Here is a 17,012-nt window from a genome sequence, read left to right on the forward strand (position 1 = left end):
GATCATCTCATCAAAGCGAATGTTCCAACTCCGAGATGCTTGCACCAGCCCATAAATCGAGCGTTGGAGCTTGCACACCTTGTTAGCATTCTTAGGATCAACAAAACCTTCCGGCTGCATCATATACAATTCTTCCTTAAGGAAACCATTAAGGAATGCCGTTTTGACGTCCATTTGCCATATCTCATAATCATAGAATGCGGCAATTGCTAACATGATTCGGACGGACTTTAGCTTCGCTACCGGTGAGAAAGTCCCATCGTAGTCAACCCCTTGAACTTGTCGATAACCCTTAGCGACAAGGCGAGCTTTATAGATGGTCACATTACCATCCGCGTCTGTCTTCTTCTTAAAGATCCATTTATTTTCTATGGCTCGCCGCTCAACAGGCAAGTCAGTCAAAGTACATACTTCGTTTTCATACATGGATCCTATCTCGGATTTCATGGCTTCTAGCCATTTGTCGGAATCCGGGCCCGCCATCGCTTCTTCATAGTTCGAAGGTTCACCGTTGTCTAACAACATGATTTCCAAGACAGGGTTACCGTACCACTCTGGTGCGGAACGTGTCCTTGTGGACCTACGAAGTTCAGTAGCAACTTGATCTGAAGTTTCATGATCATCATCATTAACTTCCTCTCTAGTCGGTGCAGGCACCTCAGGAACATTTTCTTGAGTTGCGCCATTTTCCGGTTCAAGAGGTAATACTTCATCAAGTTCTACTTTCCTCCCACTTACTTCTTTCGAGAGAAACTCTTTCTCTAGAAAGGATCCATTCTTGGCAACAAAGATCTTGCCTTCGGATCTGAGGTAGAAGGTATACCCAATAGTTTCTTTAGGGTATCCTATGAAGACGCATTTTTCTGATTTGGGTTCGAGCTTTTCAGGTTGAAGTTTCTTGACATAAGCATCGCATCCCCAAACTTTTAGAAATGACAGCTTAGGTTTCTTCCCAAACCTTAATTCATACGGTGTCGTCTGAACGGATTTCGACGGAGCCCTATTTAAAGTGAATGCGGCAGTCTCTAAAGCATACCCCCAAAAAGATAGCGGTAAATCGGCAAGAGACATCATAGATCGCACCATATCTAATAGAGTGCGGTTACGAGGTTCGGACACACCATTACGCTGAGGTGTTCCAGGCGGCGTGAGCTGTGAAACTATTCCACATTTTCTTAAGTGTGTGCCAAACTCATGACTCAAGTATTCTCCTCCACGATCTGATCGTAGGAACTTGATTTTCTGTCACGTTGATTCTCAACCTCACTCTGAAATTCCTTGAACTTTTCAAAGGTCTCAGACTTGTGTTTCATTAAGTAGACATACCCATATCTACTCAAGTCATCAGTGAGGGTGAGAACATAACGATAGCCACCGCGAGCCTCAACACTCATTGGACCGCACACATCAGTATGTATGATTTCCAATAAGTTGGTTGCTCGCTCCATTGTTCCTGAGAACGGAGTCTTGGTCATTTTACCCATGAGGCATGGTTCGCACGTGTCAAATGATTCGTAATCAAGAGACTATAAAAGTCCATCAGCATGGAGCTTCTTCATGCGTTTGACACCTATGTGACCAAGGCGGCAGTGCCACAAGTATGTGGGACTATCATTATCAATCTTACATCTTTTGGTACTCACACTATGAACATGTGTAGCATTACGCTCGAGATTCATTAAGAATAAACCATTCACCATCGGAGCATGACCATAAAACATATCTCTCATATAAATAGAACAACCATTATTCTCGGATTTAAATGAGTAGCCATCTCGAATTAAACGAGATCCTGATACAATGTTCATGCTCAAACTTGGCACTAAATAACAATTATTGAGGTTCAAAACTAATCCCGTAGGTAAATGTAGAGGTAGCGTGCCGACGGCAATCACATCGACCTTGGAACCATTCCCGACGCGCATTGTCACCTCGTCCTTCGCCAGTCTCCGCTTATTCCGCAGCTCCTGCTTTGAGTTACAAATGTGAGCAACTGCACCGGTATCAAATACCCAGGAGCTACTACGAGTACTGGTAAGGTAAACATCAATTACATGTATATCACATATACCTTTTGTTTTGCCGGCCTTCTTGTCTGCTAAGTATTTGGGGCAGTTCCGCTTCCAGTGACCACTTTCTTTGTAATAAAAGCACTCAGTCTCGGGCTTGGGTCCATTCTTTGGCTTCTTCCCGGCAGCTTGCTTGCCGGGCGCGGCAACTCCCTTGCCGTCTTTCTTGAAGGTTTTCTTACCCTTGCCTTTCTTGAACTTAGTGGTTTTATTCACCATCAACACTTGATGTTCCTTTTTGACTTCTACCTCTGCTGATTTCAGCATTGCAAATACCTCAGGAATGGTCTTTTCCATCCCCTGCATATTGAAGTTCATCACAAAGCTCTTGTAGCTCGGTGGAAGCGACTGAAGGATTCTGTCAATGACCGCGTCATCCGGGAGATTAACTCCCATCTGAGTCAAGCGGTTATGCAACCCACACATAGTGAGTATGTGCTCACTGACAGAACTATTTTCCTTCATCTTACAGCTGAAGAACTTGTCGGAGACTTGATATCTCTCGACCCGGGCATGAGCTTGGAAAACCATTTTCAGCTCTTCGAACATCTCATATGCTCCGTGTCTCTCAAAACGCTTTTGGAGCCCCGGCTCTAAGCTGTAAAGCATGCCGCACTGAACGAGGGAGTAGTCATCGGTATGTGCCTGCCAAGCGTTCATAACATCTTGTTCTGCAGGGAGAACAGGTGCGTCACCCAGCGGTGCTTGTAGGACATAATCTTTCTTGGCAGCTATGAGGATGATCCTCAGGTTCCGGACCCAGTCTGTGTAGTTGCTGCCATCGTCTTTCAGCTTGGTTTTCTCTAGGAATGCGTTGAAGTTGAGGACTACGTTGGCCATTTGATCTACAAGACATATTGTAAAATTTTAGACTAAGTTCATGATAATTAAGTTCATCTAATCAAATTATTCAATGAACTCCCACTTAGATAGACATCCCTCCTGTAATCTAAGTATAACATGATCCGAGTTAACTAGGCCGTGTCCGATCATCACGTGAGACGGACTAGTCAACATCGGTGAACATCTTCATGTTGATCGTATCTTCTATACGACTCATGCTCGACCTTTTGGTCTTCTGTGTTCCAAGGCCATGTCTGTACATGCTAGGCTCGTCAAGTCAACCTAAGTGTTTGCATGTGTAAATCTGTCTTACACCCGTTGTATGTGAACGTTGGAATCTATCACACCCGATCATCACGTGGTGCTTCGAAACAACGAACTGTCGCAACGGTGCACAGTTAGGGGGAACACTTTCTTGAAATTATTATGAGGGATCATCTTATTTACTACCGTCGTTCTAAGCAAACAAGATGCAAAACATGATAAACATCGCATGCAATCAAATAATAATAGTGACATGATATGGCCAATATCACATAGCTCCTTTGATCTCCATCTTGGGGCTTCATGATCATCTTGTCACCGGCATGACACCATGATCTCCATCATCATGATCTCCATCATCGTGTCTCCATGAAGTTGCTCGCCAACTATTACTTCTACTACTACGGCTAATGCGTTTAGCAATAAAGTAAAATAATTTACATGGTGTTTCTCAATGACACGCAGGTCATAAAAAAATAAAGACAACTCCTATGGCTCCTGCCGGTTGTCATACTCATCGACATGCAAGTCATGATTCTTATTACAATAGCATGAACATCTCATACATCACATATATATCATTCATCATTCATCACAACTTTGGCCATATCACATCACAGAACACTTGCTGCAAAAACAAGTTAGACGTCCTCTAATTGTTGTTGCAAGTTTTACGTGGCTGCAAAAGGGTTCTAGCAAGAACGTTTTCTTACCTACGTGAAAGCCACAACGTGATTTGTCAACTTCTATTTACCCTTCATAAGGACCCTTTTCATCGAATCCGCTCCAACTAAAGTGGGAGAGACAGACACCCGCCAGCCACCTTATGCAACTTGTGCATGTCAGTCGGTGGAACCGGTCTCACGTAAGCGTACGTGTAAGGTTGGTCCGGGCCGCTTCATCCCACAATACCGTTGAAGCAAGATAAGACTAGTAGCGGCAAGAAAGTTGACAACATCAACGCCCACAACAAATTGTGTTCTACTCGTGCAAGAGAACTACGCATAGACCTAGCTCATGATGCCACTGTTGAGGAACGTTGCAGAAAACAAAATTTTCCTACGGTTTCACCAAGATCCATCTAGGAGTTCATCTAGCAATGAGTGATCGGATTGCATCTACATACCTTTGTAGATCACGCGCGGAAGCGTTCAAAGAACGGGGATGAGGAAGGCGTACTCGACGTGATCCAAATCACCGGAGATCCTAGCGCCGAACGGACGGCACCTCCGCGTTCAACACACGTACGGTCAGCGTGACGTCTCCTCCTTCTTGATCCAGCAAGGGGGGGAGAGGTTGAGGAAGATGGCTCCAGCATCAGCACGACGGCGTGGTGGTGATGGAGCTGCAGTACTCCGGCAGGGCTTCGCCAAGCACTATGGAGGAGGAGGATGTGTTGGAGAGGGAGAGGGAGGCACCAAAGGCGTGGGGTGAGAGGCCCTCCTTCCCCACTATATATAGGGAGCCTAGGGGGGCGCCGGCCCTAGGAGATGCAATCTCCTAGGGGGGGCGGCGGCCAAGGGAGGAATCCCTCCTCCCCAAGGCACCTAGGAGGTGCCTTCCCCCTTTAGGACTCTTCCTTTCTTGATCTCTTGGCGCATGGGCCTCTTGGGGCTGGTGCCCTTGGCCCATACAGGCCAAGGCGCACACCCCTACAGCCCATGTGGCCCCCGGGGCAGGTGGCCCCACCCGGTGGACCCCCGGGACCCTTCCGGTGGTCCCGGTACAATACCGGTGACCCCGAAACTTGTCCCGATGCCCGAAATAGCACTTCCTATATATAATTCTTTACCTCCGGACCATTACGGAACTTCTCGTGACGTCCAGGATCTCATCCGAGACTCCGAACAACATTTGGGTTACTGCATATACATATCCCTACAGCCCTAGCGTCACCGAACCTTAAGTGTGTAGACCCTACGGGTTCGGGAGACATGTAGACATGACCGAGACGACTCTCCGGCCAATAACCAACAGCGGGATCTGGATACCCATGTTGGCTCCCACATGCTCCTCGATGATCTCATCGGATGAACCACGATGTTGAGGATTCAATCAATCCCGCATACAGTTCCCTTCGTCAATCGGTATGTTACTTGCCCGAGATCCGATCGTTGGTATCCCAATACCTCGTTCAATCTCGTTACCGGCAAGTCACTTTACTCGTACCGTAATGCATGATCCCGTGACCAGACACTTGGTCACTTTGAGCTCATTATGATGATGCATTACCGAGTGGGCCCAGTGATACCTCTCCGTCATATGGAGTGACAAATCCCAGTCTTGATCCGTGTCAACCCAACAGTCACTTTCGGAGATACCCGTAGTATACCTTTATAGTCACCGAGTTACGTTGTGACGTTTGGTACACCCAAAGCACTCCTACGGTATCCGGGAGTTACACGATCTCATGGTCTAAGGAAAAGATACTTGACATTGGAAAAACTCTAGCAAACGAACTATACGATCTTATGCTATGTTTAGGATTGGGTCTTGTCCATCACATCATTCTCCTAATGATGTGATCTCGTTATCAATGACATATAATGTCCATAGTCAGGAAACCATGACTATCTGTTGATCAACGAGCTAGTCAACTAGAGGCTTACTAGGGACATGTTGGTGTCTATTATTCACACATGTATTACGATTTCCAGATAACACAATTATAGCATGAATAAAGACAATTATCATGAACAAGGAAATATAATAATAATAATACTTTTATTATTGCCTCTAGGGCATATTTCCAATAATTTGCTACTGTCCTACAAAACTCTGCGCTTGAAGGCCCAACACGAGTCTACAAGAAGAAAAGTTGTGTAGTAGACATCAGACCCACATGGAAGAAGCCATGTCAGCAACTGCTGGCCCCAACTGTTAGTATCTTTGACCGGTCAAACCTACGGGTCCATCACGGGTGACGGGAATATCGTCGCCAAAAAAAACTTAGGAAACCGATTGGGCTATCATAGGTGACATTATGGGTCATCACCGAAAATGGCCAGCGCTGACATTTTTAGGTTCGTCACCTGAAATGCGATCTCGTGTGATGAAAAAAGTGATACCATTGAAATTTTATTTTCTATGAGGACGTTTCAGCGATGGTGAGGGTGACGGCCGGAAAACGCCGCCAACGTATTTTCCATGATGAAAAAGGGTTATACAGGGCACAAGTGAAACGTCGCAAAAAATAGAGCAAATTTTGTAGTGGATGAACATGCAAAGAAGTGGCTTGCAGAGAAGAAGGGGATCAACGACCGTAGGAAGTACGACGTGGCGAGGGCGGTATGGCAGCAGCGGAGAATGCGGCAATGATGCAAGCAAAACAAATCATGAAATCAATGTCAAGATTGTTGAACTATGATTTGTTTTGCTTTCTCGTATTTGTTTCGAATTGTTGAATTGAAACGATTTGTATTGTATAATCGACGTGTGTGGATCATATAGATTTGACGTTTCACATTTGAGGTATGTGGACACACCTGAGATTTAGCAAAACCGCAATTCAAACGTTGGCAGCCGGTGCGCCGGCCGAACGAAGCGCCGGTCGCGTCCACGCACGAAGCGTTATCCTCTCGTTTAGGCAGCCACGTGGCATGGTGGCCCACGAAAGCTAGTTTTCCTTCCCCTCCCTTTCTTTTTTCTCTCTGACCCTGTGCCTTATCCCCTGCCTGAGCCTCCTTTTTTCCAGCGAGCCCAGTACGCGGGCGTAACTAGTGAACCTAGTGCGCTGCGTACCACTCGATTCCGGCGAGGGCATTCGCCATGCCCCCTCCTTTAACTGCCTATCTTCTCTCTTCCCCCCTCCCCCACCCCACCCCACCCCCCAAATCCTCCTCCACGCCATGGTCATGCACCACATACGCCTAGTCCTCCTCTCGCCGTGGTCATGGCGCCCGCCTAAATCCTTCCCGCCTGGCTGTGCTACAACCGGCCATCGGATATGCTACATCCGGCGACGGGGAGGTCGTGGCCGCCGCCGCCGATGATGCAGTTTTTTTGCTACAACCAGCAATGGAAAAAGCTACCAGCAACCGACGGATTTGTTGCAACCGGTGTTGCGATTTGCCAGAACTGGAGACCACGTTTGCTGGAAACGACCGTCGCAAGATTGATGAAATGCTGCAACCATCCTGGTAATTTGCTGGAACCATTGTCACGGTTTGCTGGAACCGGCTTTTCCTCCCTCGATGGTGACCATGGTGACTGCAGTGACCGCGGCGCATGCAATGCGTTTTCCCCTCTCTATTTTTTTGGCTGGAACCAGTGTCTTTTTTTGCTGGAACTAGACACATCTTTTGCTACCATCACTTTTTGATTTGCTGGACCAGACCAAATTTTGCTACAACCGTATTTTAATTTTGCTGGAAGCAACCTAGTTTTTTGCTACAACCGTCTTCTGGTTTTGCAACGGCGGTCACGCCGGAAACCGTTGGTAGCGGGAGGGCATCTACTGTTGGCGACCGGAGTTGCAACAGAGGGGGCTGCAAACCATCGACGGGCTTTTCTGCTGCAACGGGGCATTTTCTGTTTGCTGGAACCAGTCAATCGTCAGCGAGGCGGAGCTGCATCCATGGCGTGCGCAGGTGGCCGGCGAGCGTGGATCTCCGGCGAGCGCGGGCGGCCGACAAGCGCGGTTCTACGGGCGGCCAGAGTGGCGAGCAGGGCGGCCAGATAGGTGAGCGGGGTTCTCCGGCGAGTGTGGGTGGCCAGAGCGGGCGGCCGGCGAGTGCCGGTGGCCTGAGCGGGGAAACAGGCGCGGCGGGGGAGGGAGAAGACTGGCACGAGGTAGGATAAGACCGCAGCGGCTTAATCATGCGCTTAGGACACCCGCATCGTACGGCTGCTAGGCGACCGGCCCAAACTTTGGGCCGGCGCACCGGCGCCCAGTACTGCCCTTAGCTTTCAAGTATTAAAACTACACCCCTGCGCCTCGTTCGTGGCAGATCGGGACACTTGTAGGGAGTAAATCAGAAAACCACACCACCACTTCCCGGAGGGAAGAAGAAGCATCTCCTCAACCCGCCTGCGAGATGCGTCCCGCCGGTGCGGCCTCCGCCTCCACCGCCGGCGAGGATGGGAACGAGCGCGTGCTGAGCTACGGCGACGTCGTGCTCCTCCGCTCCGACCTTTCCATCCTCCGTGGTCCCCACTTCCTCAACGACCGCATCATCGCCTTCTACCTCGCCCACCTCTCCGCCGCCTTCGAGGGCGACGACGACGGCGACCTCCTCCTCCTGCCGCCCTCCATACCCTACCTCCTGTCGAATCTCCCGGACCCGGAATCCGTCGCTGCCGTCGCTGAGCCGCTCCGCCTTGCCTCCCGCAGCCTCGTCCTCCTCCCTGTCAACGACAACCCCGATGCCTCGGTCGCCGAAGGCGGCTCCCACTGGACCCTCCTCGTCCTCGACGCCACAAACGGCGCCTCCCGCCCGCGCTTCGTCCACCACGACAGCCTCGGCGTCCTCAACTTCGACGCCGCGCGCCAGCTCGCCGCCGTGCTCCGCCCGCTGCTCCCCGTTGCCGCCAACGGGGCCCCGCTCGTCAAGGGGCCTACCCCGATGCAGGCCAACGGGCACGACTGCGGCGTCTACGTCATTGCATTGGCCAGGGCTATCTGTAACTGGTGGAAGAACCGTCGAGGGCAGCAGCAGGAGGGTGGAGCAGATTGGTTCGACACGGTGAGAAAGGAGGTGGACGCCGAAAGCGTCAAGGCAATGAGGGCCGAGCTGCTGCACCTGATCGCTCGCCTCATCCAAGACGAGGATGAGAAGAAGAACAAGGCCGGTGAGGGCCGCAAGGAAGATTGACCTCTTACTTGGTCAGTGTTCCAAGTTCTGTAGCAGCTTGCCTTAGTGTTGCCTGTCATGTTTTGAACGATTGATTTCGTAGTGTGCTTCAAAGTAGAAGAAATAGCGTAGAACAGAGCTTGTGTAAGTAAAGTTTTGGATGAGTTTCACAGCCAAATGTTAGTTCTCAAATGTGGTCAATACTTAATACTGTGATTTTAACCGTGCTTATGTTCGTAAGGTGATGAAGTATAGTGGATCACACCTGTTGGAGTTCATGTCCTCTTTATGGTAGCAGAGTAATTCTGTATATCTTAGTACTGTATAAGATGTGTTCCTGTTCTTTGCTCTTGGATGTTAATCGATCCCATGCACAAGTTCTTTTACTACTGTTCTTTGCTAAAATGTTACAATAAGCATGTTAGCATGCATATTTGAGTTGCAAGCTTCAGCTATGTCTACTTTGCAATCCTTGGTTTACAAGACGATGTTGGAAACAGAACTGACGAAATGCAGTTTGGGGGCAAGACAGAAAGAACAAAGCTATGACAGTTGAACGCCTATTCTGTTCTTCAGTTGTAGTGTATGTTTCTTCTGTTGGTGTGGCAGTCTAATTTTCTCAGCAGGCCTACCAGCATCATGTAACTATTCTTGCACATCTCTTGTGCCCTGCAAGAATTCTCTGAAGATGCATATACTTCCTTTCACAAGGGACATTTTCAGTGCTGTAAATTTCTTCTCCCATTTATATATTCATCTTATAAGAAACATGTTTCTTTGTACTTTTCTGTTTCTGGAACTTTCAGTACTCTATAATTAGCTTGTTCATTTTGATCATTGAGGTGAAGAGACGATAAACAAACACTGATGTCGCATTCCGTCATTTCGGTTCTGTTTGATTGGTATTTGAATGATGAGATTGTTTGCTGCAAAGTATTCTCTCGTATTGAATGTTTATAACATTTTGGTACAATGAATACAATGGGCTACTGCGGTGTGCAGTTTCCCTTACAGGCAAGAGTACATGTTCCAGATCTATGATACTCTACAAAGCGAAACATGCAGGCAGTGAGTACTGATGAGGTTAGCCACCTGGCGTTTACCTAACCCCTGGAGCCCAGACCTAACAGTCATGCATGCACCCCAACTATCTTCCTTTTCTCCTCTTATTGTCAACTCTGCAATTCAACTTCCTTCTTGCCCTTCCGTTGCATCTACCAGTCTAAGGCTGTGACTGAGCGAGCACAGAGCACAAGGGCCTAGGTACATGGACCTTATATTTCCATTGTTTTTGTTGCTCAATTTATTTTGAATGGTTCTTCCTTACTCAAGTTGTTCATACGTGCATAAGGAAAAGTAAGTTAGCACTTTGAATTTGCGTTGTTACATTAGTATGTTCTGCTGTTGTTGTTGCTTGATCAACCTTCAAAATTCAGCTAAATTTTGCTTTATTTCGTAATTTAGTTGATTCATTCATTCATGTTCTAATCTAGCAAGGTTCTTTAGTTTGATCCTCCATTTCCTTTTACAAGGGTTCTCTTTTCTCTGTTGTCATCTCAAATTCTCAATGGTTTCATGCACATACCTGTAATCTCCATTAAAAAGCACACACCTATGTTTTATTGTGCTCTGCTCATAGGTTAATGCAATCCCAGTCTCTTTCTTTAATTTGGTTCATATCTTGATATTTGATTTGCAATTTTCAGCACAAAATTTTCTGTTACTAGCTGAAAGATATTGATGATAAACTTGCTTTTCACGTAACCTAGCGTGATTGATTAGGTTTAGTAGTTCATGAATTTTCTCCCCTGCTCTTTTGTCAGTGGAAGATGCAAAGTCAAGAGAAGATAACACCTGTGAAGCCTGTAGCCTCCAGGCCTTTCTCCAGTTTCACTTCCTTCTCGAAGCTCTTGAAAGACTTCACTGCGACTGGTTCTGCGAAGATCACCTCTCCAGGAGAGACTGTTATAGTTAGGCGGCCGAAGGTAACACGTTTCGCACCGCCACCAAGTGATCTATCTGCAGGAGTTGCTGCAAGCATGGTCAGTGCTTCACTGAGATTCAGTTTATCCTTCTTCTGAATTTAGAAATAAAATTTGTGTTCATCTGATAGCGTCAAATGTTTGCTACTCACTCCGATCCATAATAATTGTCATGGTTTTAGTTCAAATTTTAACTAAAACCACGACACTTGTTATGGATCTGAGGGAGTACTTCCCAAGAATGACACTTCAAATCAAATATACCTATGTTCCATCTATTGGATGATTTTGAAAATATCCCTTGATCTTATAATGTTACCATGTTATAACATTGTGCCAAACTTCAGTTACAGGATGCTGGTTTAGATACCACACGTGAGAAAATGGTCATCGATCCAGAACAAGTAGTCTCCTGTGACCAGATGACGACATTCCATGATATCAACAAACCAATTCACAGTGTGAAAACCCGTCTGTCCTATGATGGCTACAATTGGAGGAAGTATGGGCAGAAGCAAGTGAAAGGGAGCGAGTTCCCGCGGAGCTACTACAAGTGCACTCACCCAACCTGCCCTGTCAAGAGGAAAGTGGAGACAACAGTAGATGGCCAAATTGCGGAAATTGTGTACAACGGTGAACACAACCATCCCCAGCCCCATCCACCAAAAAAGCCAGCGTCATCGGCAAGTACAGAAGTTGTGGTCCCTGACGCCCATGGCAGCAATGATGCTGGAGCAGAAAGCCAGCTAGGAGGGTGCAACCTTGCTCTTGTTTCAGATCCTGTTGCCGCCGCATTCAAAAGCAGCTGTGATTACGTCGATGAATTTGGAAACACTAGTCCGGTCTATCACTGGAACACAAGGTATGCTCATGTTGTTTAATATCCGGATTCGAAACTTTGTTAGTTTCCAAAACATGTGGAGGTTGTGGGTTAGAATGGCAAAGATCATACTACAGCTATGTTTTTTTAACAGTCACTTACAGTTACGTTCTTATGGTGTTCTGTTATGAACAAGCACCATGTCGTGGTTGCCAATTTGTTATCCCATAATGGTGATGAAAATTATACTTATGAACTATGCATTGTGCTACCCTTGTAGCACTGAGGGGACTGCAACTTTGCGGTAAACAAGAAATAAAAATCCTAGGTGTCCTTGGTCCACTGAGCTGACTGCTGTAAACAATGCAGCGTGTCTACCTGTTGAGATTCATGGGGTTTCCATCTTGGAGTGGAATACTAACTCTTAATGTAAGAGAATATGGTGCAAAGTTTTGTATTTTGAGTTAAAACCTAGTGGTACAGTATGGTCAGGAAAACAGCAGTCTCTCAAGGTTCAGGTCTAGTCAGTAGCCGCAGCTGCAAAAATAAGAGGAATGTCTGTCTGACTAGTTGCTTTCTTGATTTTTGTTTTGGTTTGGAAATGAGTATGTCTAGTCAAAATTCTATATTGTGAAGTACGTATGTAATGCATGTCATTGTTTTTGCTCATGTAACTATGCAAGTTACCTACATCTGTTTGAAATTCCGTTTTCAGCCGAAAGGAGAAGCAATCAAGCATCGCAAATGGCCTGACTTCTGGTGAGGCTGCCCCTGCATTCCAGTCTCCAACAGAATGCGGGTCGTCTGGGGATGCAGCATTCCGTTGGCGCAAGTATGGTCAGAAGGCTGTTAATGGTAATTCATTTCCAAGGTAATACAAATTGAGAACATAACAGCCACCTCCATGAATTCATGCCCCTTGTGTTTTTCTTTCGGGCATAATATAATTTTTGGGGTACATACCAGTTATAATATGTAGTGTTTGTGTTTAAGGTGTGAAACATAGAACTGCATTCAACAAACACAAGTAGTATGAACTGAATTATAGAGCTACATCATCAACTCCTCTACCCGAAGACTTGTTTACATGTGGTTGCTGGATATGCAGGAGCTACTACAGATGCAGCACAGCAAGATGCAACGCACGCAAGTTTGTGGAGCGTTCATCGGACAATTCGCTGGTAACCACATATGAGGGAAAGCACAACCATGTGCAACTTCAATGAAGACGAAAGAAGAAAGTACAATGCTCTATAGTGCGTTTGTGATGATGATAAAATATTCAGAACGAAAAAGAATACAATAGCGCTACCGAATGGCCATCCCCAGACTTTGTATTCTGAAACTCAGTGATATCCTTGAGCAGCCGTGGACAAGTATTAGATGTAATTTGCAACAAAAGAAGCTCGTTGAATCAAATCAATTTGTCCCACACGCAAGTATCAGGCACAAGATTACAATGAATAGGTCTAGCTCACTATAAAATCTCATCTCAGGTGCATAATTAGCTGGATTACAACACACACACACGCGCGCGCGCGCGCGCAGTCTAATATCAACCGAAAGTGGATACAGAAATCCCAGGGGGAACCAAGCAAGCCAACAGCGCATTGGAGCTCTTCCACCTTAAGATTCTACTCGGCACCACTGCCTGGATGCCTGCAAGGATATAAATTATCATCCCAAAGGCAAAGGCAAAGAAAAGAAAAAGGGAAGGTACAAAAGCAAACAACTCTGATAACCGTCCTAACCTCCAAGATGTCGTCAGGTTTCGGGCTTTCCGGTCTAACTGGATGTTCTCTAGAGCAGTGGATGTACGCAATACTTCCTCCGAGAGATCATCAGCATCATATCCCCAGTTGTACTCATCTTTCCTTGTATTGGAAGCGGAAGAGCCCCCTCTTCGGTCTGAATGTCCAAAGCATTTGTTTTGAAATTTATTTAGGAAAGCAACAGCATGGGTATGTGACAAGATGAATGAATTAAATGTAAGGTACCTGATGTCTGCGAAGGTGGCATTTGCCTGGCAAATTAAAAGTCAAGTGTTACCCGCATTTACAGGGAAGGGAAGACAAACCGCTGCAACAAAATTATAAAGGTGGAACATTGCTAGGTTATAAGTGATGCCAACCTTCCCATAGGAGGCATGCCAGCGATTGAAGATGAAGATGGTGGCCTCCTCATGTTCCGATGCTCAGTATTCAATGTTGGCTCAGGTTCAGAATTGATCATTCTCCTACCAGCCATCCTCGTTTGAGACAAATTCTACACAACGGAACAATTTCAAGTAAACAAGTATGCACAAATGGCAGATAAAGGTTTTTATTGACTATATTTAGAGAATGATAATATAGATGTTATCAACAAAATAGGCAAAATATTTTGTAACTTCTACACTTAGATCCAAACCAAATATATTTAACTTCCTTAAACAGTTAGGATATCCTAATTGAGCATCATAAGACTTGTTTACAAAATTAGAATGCCCTTACCAAGCATCATAATTCTTTTTTCTTATGGCTCGACATGCATTTTTTTGACAGGCTGGTTAATCCACATACAAATACTAAATCAAGAAATGTGCCATTCGCCAAATTAACACAGGCCCATTTTGATGAACTTCTGAATAAGCAAGAGAATAACCTCATATTTGAGATATCCTTCAAGAACATCTAGAAGCATGGGACCACTCTCAGCGCTCCTGCTCCCTTCAGCTCCATTTTTGTTAGAGAAATCCTTTAGCTCATTCTTCCAAAAATCCTTGGGCTGATTTACAGTACAAGGCACATTAGTGATGCTGTTTTTTTATAAACAGGACTAGATCCATTAAATACAAGAAATGGTTACCAGATTACATTCTGGCAAATAAACTTTCATCGTGTGACTTAGCTGGGCCCACTCCAAGTATTCACCTATAAGTGCTGTTAATAACCTACCTGCAAGCAACAGAAACTCTAGGATGTGAACCACTCACATCCAACATAGTTTGCAAAAAAACATTTTGCCAAATATTGAAGACCTTCAACATTGAAGGCATATGTGATTGAGACTGGAAGCAACATAAACAAATGCAATAAGTTGCATTTTTCAAATGCTTCTTTCAGTTAACATCAGTGCAGAAGCATGGCAGCTAAAGATTCATTTGTCAGTTGGTCATAACAGAGGAGAAACGAGGATAGATATTTCAGAAGTGCAGAAGAAAATGAAAAAGGTATGCAACAAGTCTAAGTAATTTGAGTTCCATTATTGTTAGCTAAAAAAAGTTACTAAGCTAAAATCTGCCAATATCTACAGCAGAGAAAAATATTATCATGCAATACAGTGCCGATCTAGTATACATCTGGAATATATATTCACCAGCACCAGTACAAAATCCTAGAGCGTTGCATATACCAGACCAGATCTGGCAACAGGTACAGTTTATTGATCCATTCACTAAGTACCATTTGTTGAAAGCACAAACCTGACGGTGAAGCATGCAGCTGCTTAGCACGGTCGTTGCAGCTACCAAGCAAAGCAGGATTCCCGCCATCTTCGTTCTCCTCTATCACACGGTCCTCCTCTTCTATAGCCTCAAACACACTTGCTCTCAGTTCAGCCTGGTCATGCAAGGCAACTAATGAAAAAAAAATGATGTTTTGTGCCAGAATGAGCAATTCCATGTAGATCTAACAGCTCACGGAAGTGTGTAGATTTCGTCGAACATGGCCTAGGTTTAATAGATAAGGAAGCAATGGGTGTAGATTTTACCGAACATAGCCTAGGTTTAATGGATAAGGAAACAACAACACATCTTCTGTTCTTCACCCAACAATTATATATGTAAACTTCTTGCATACATTTAACTGAACCAGACGCCCAGCTGTTCTATGTCCTCATAGAGAATAACAAAAGGAGCACTGTAAAAATAATAACAAAAATGGAGAAACCGTTGATGCTTAATGCTTATATTGCAAACAAAGATGCCACCGCCTCGTCGCACTGAGATCATCTGGTGGTGCAGATAACTCACAAGAACATTTTCTGCAAGATAATGTAATTGAAACTGGAGAAGCTATCATTACGCGAGCTATATTGCTGTTTGGCTGTCTAGCAATCTGAACAAGAAACGGAGCAGTAGCACCCACGCAAAAGCTGGACCCTCTCAAACTATCAAATGGTTACATGTAGAATTTGAAACGCGTAGCTAATCTAACAGGAACGGGGCGCGTAGGGTCAAAACTTTCTACACACAGAGGGGTCATTTGCGCGCATTTCAGTTCCAGTGGGGGAAAAGAGACAAGATGTAGGAGATTCGGTGAAGGGGGGACGCGGAAGCACGAAATGTGGAGATCCTGGACGGACGCGCGAGAGAGAGGAGAGGCAGATCCGCCCTAGCCCCTAGCCCTAGTGGATCGGAAGTGAGAAGGGGGTGGGGGAGTGACAGACCCTAATCTTGGCGAGGACGCCCTTCTTCTCGAGGGTGCGGGTGACGAGCGTCTTGAGCTCCATCATCTCCCGCGCGTAGTCGTCCATGTCGTCTCTTCCGTTCCCTCGGGGCGGCCTCCCTCCCTTCTCTTCTGTGCTCGGGGCGGGGGGAGGCGGAGCGGAGCTGCCCTGCGATGCGGGAGGAGGGAGAGAGATGGGAAGAAGAGGAGTAGCGAGGGAGGGGTTCTCGTCTAAGTAGGGGTATTTACCAGACGACCCCCGCCGGTGAATTTATGACAAGCGGGTCCTCGAGATACACGGATGTTTTGCAGTGCGGCCCCTCTCAAGAGGATTGGAAGGGCTCAATAGGGATTTTTTACTTTATTCAAACCCCCTCGACCCCTTTCAATCCCCTTCAAGGCACCTTCAACGCGGGCCCCTAAAATTGACACGCCATACATCTGTGGATGCGTCCGAGCAGTGATACGGGAGCCGACCATTCAACCGTGTACCTCAAATATCCGCATACATTTTCAAGCGGAATTTAAAAACCGGACGGTTTTCATGCAAACTGGATGAATTTCACTTAGATCGGACCACATTCATTTCATTTTCGACATATTTTCGTTACACAAATGCGACTGGAAGTTAACCTAGCCTAAATCATTATAAGCGTCGGGCCTCCAAGTCCTTGTTTTTCCCATGTCTAGCATCTTCGCCGCTCCATGAGCTCCGGGAAGTGAAGTTGTGGGTCGTCGATGAGGAAGAGTGAGACATGGAACACAAACGCCTTTGCCTCCCATGTCCCACTCTTCCTCGCCTGAGTCCATGGCCT

General features: G+C 46.1%; 2 protein-coding genes across 2 annotated transcripts; one reads left to right on the forward strand and one right to left on the reverse strand.

The window, feature by feature from the left end:
- The first annotated feature begins 8,104 nt into the window (after positions 1 to 8,104).
- Positions 8,105 to 13,204, forward strand: LOC125508785 (WRKY transcription factor 44-like). The gene is made up of 8 exons (XM_048673581.2): positions 8,105 to 8,966; positions 9,545 to 9,551; positions 9,971 to 10,036; positions 10,462 to 10,465; positions 10,792 to 11,010; positions 11,298 to 11,812; positions 12,486 to 12,641; positions 12,879 to 13,204. The coding sequence occupies exons 1-8, from the start codon at positions 8,213 to 8,215 to the stop codon at positions 12,994 to 12,996; spliced, it is 1,839 nt and encodes a 612-aa protein (XP_048529538.1). The 5' UTR covers positions 8,105 to 8,212; the 3' UTR covers positions 12,997 to 13,204.
- LOC125508788 (protein TONNEAU 1b-like) lies at positions 13,157 to 16,440 on the reverse strand. The gene is made up of 8 exons (XM_048673584.2): positions 16,199 to 16,440; positions 15,234 to 15,369; positions 14,618 to 14,706; positions 14,414 to 14,536; positions 13,902 to 14,035; positions 13,768 to 13,793; positions 13,522 to 13,678; positions 13,157 to 13,429 (listed from the first exon to the last, which is right to left on the reverse strand). Exons 1-8 carry the CDS (start codon positions 16,283 to 16,285, stop codon positions 13,405 to 13,407), a joined length of 777 nt encoding a protein of 258 aa, XP_048529541.1. The 5' UTR covers positions 16,286 to 16,440; the 3' UTR covers positions 13,157 to 13,404.
- Between the last annotated feature and the right edge of the window lie 572 nt (positions 16,441 to 17,012).

The sequence above is a fragment of the Triticum urartu genome, chromosome 5A (assembly GCF_056163025.1).
Source record: "Triticum urartu cultivar PI428250 chromosome 5A, HENAU_Tu73, whole genome shotgun sequence".
Taxonomy (NCBI): Eukaryota; Viridiplantae; Streptophyta; class Magnoliopsida; order Poales; family Poaceae; genus Triticum; species Triticum urartu.

Coding starts and splice junctions, on each gene's coding strand:
- LOC125508785 (XM_048673581.2), top strand. CDS start 8,213: ATGCGTCCCGCCGGTGCGGCCTCCGCCTCCACCGCCGGCGAGGATGGG. Junction 11,011..11,297: donor CAGGAGTTGCTGCAAGCATG/GTCAGTGCTTCA, acceptor GCCAAACTTCAG/TTACAGGATGCTGGTTTAGA. Junction 12,642..12,878: donor AATGGTAATTCATTTCCAAG/GTAATACAAATT, acceptor CTGGATATGCAG/GAGCTACTACAGATGCAGCA.
- LOC125508788 (XM_048673584.2), bottom strand. CDS start 16,285: ATGGACGACTACGCGCGGGAGATGATGGAGCTCAAGACGCTCGTCACC. Junction 13,794..13,901: donor GGCATGCCTCCTATGGGAAG/GTTGGCATCACT, acceptor TTAATTTGCCAG/GCAAATGCCACCTTCGCAGA. Junction 13,679..13,767: donor GCCACCTTCGCAGACATCAG/GTACCTTACATT, acceptor TTGGACATTCAG/ACCGAAGAGGGGGCTCTTCC.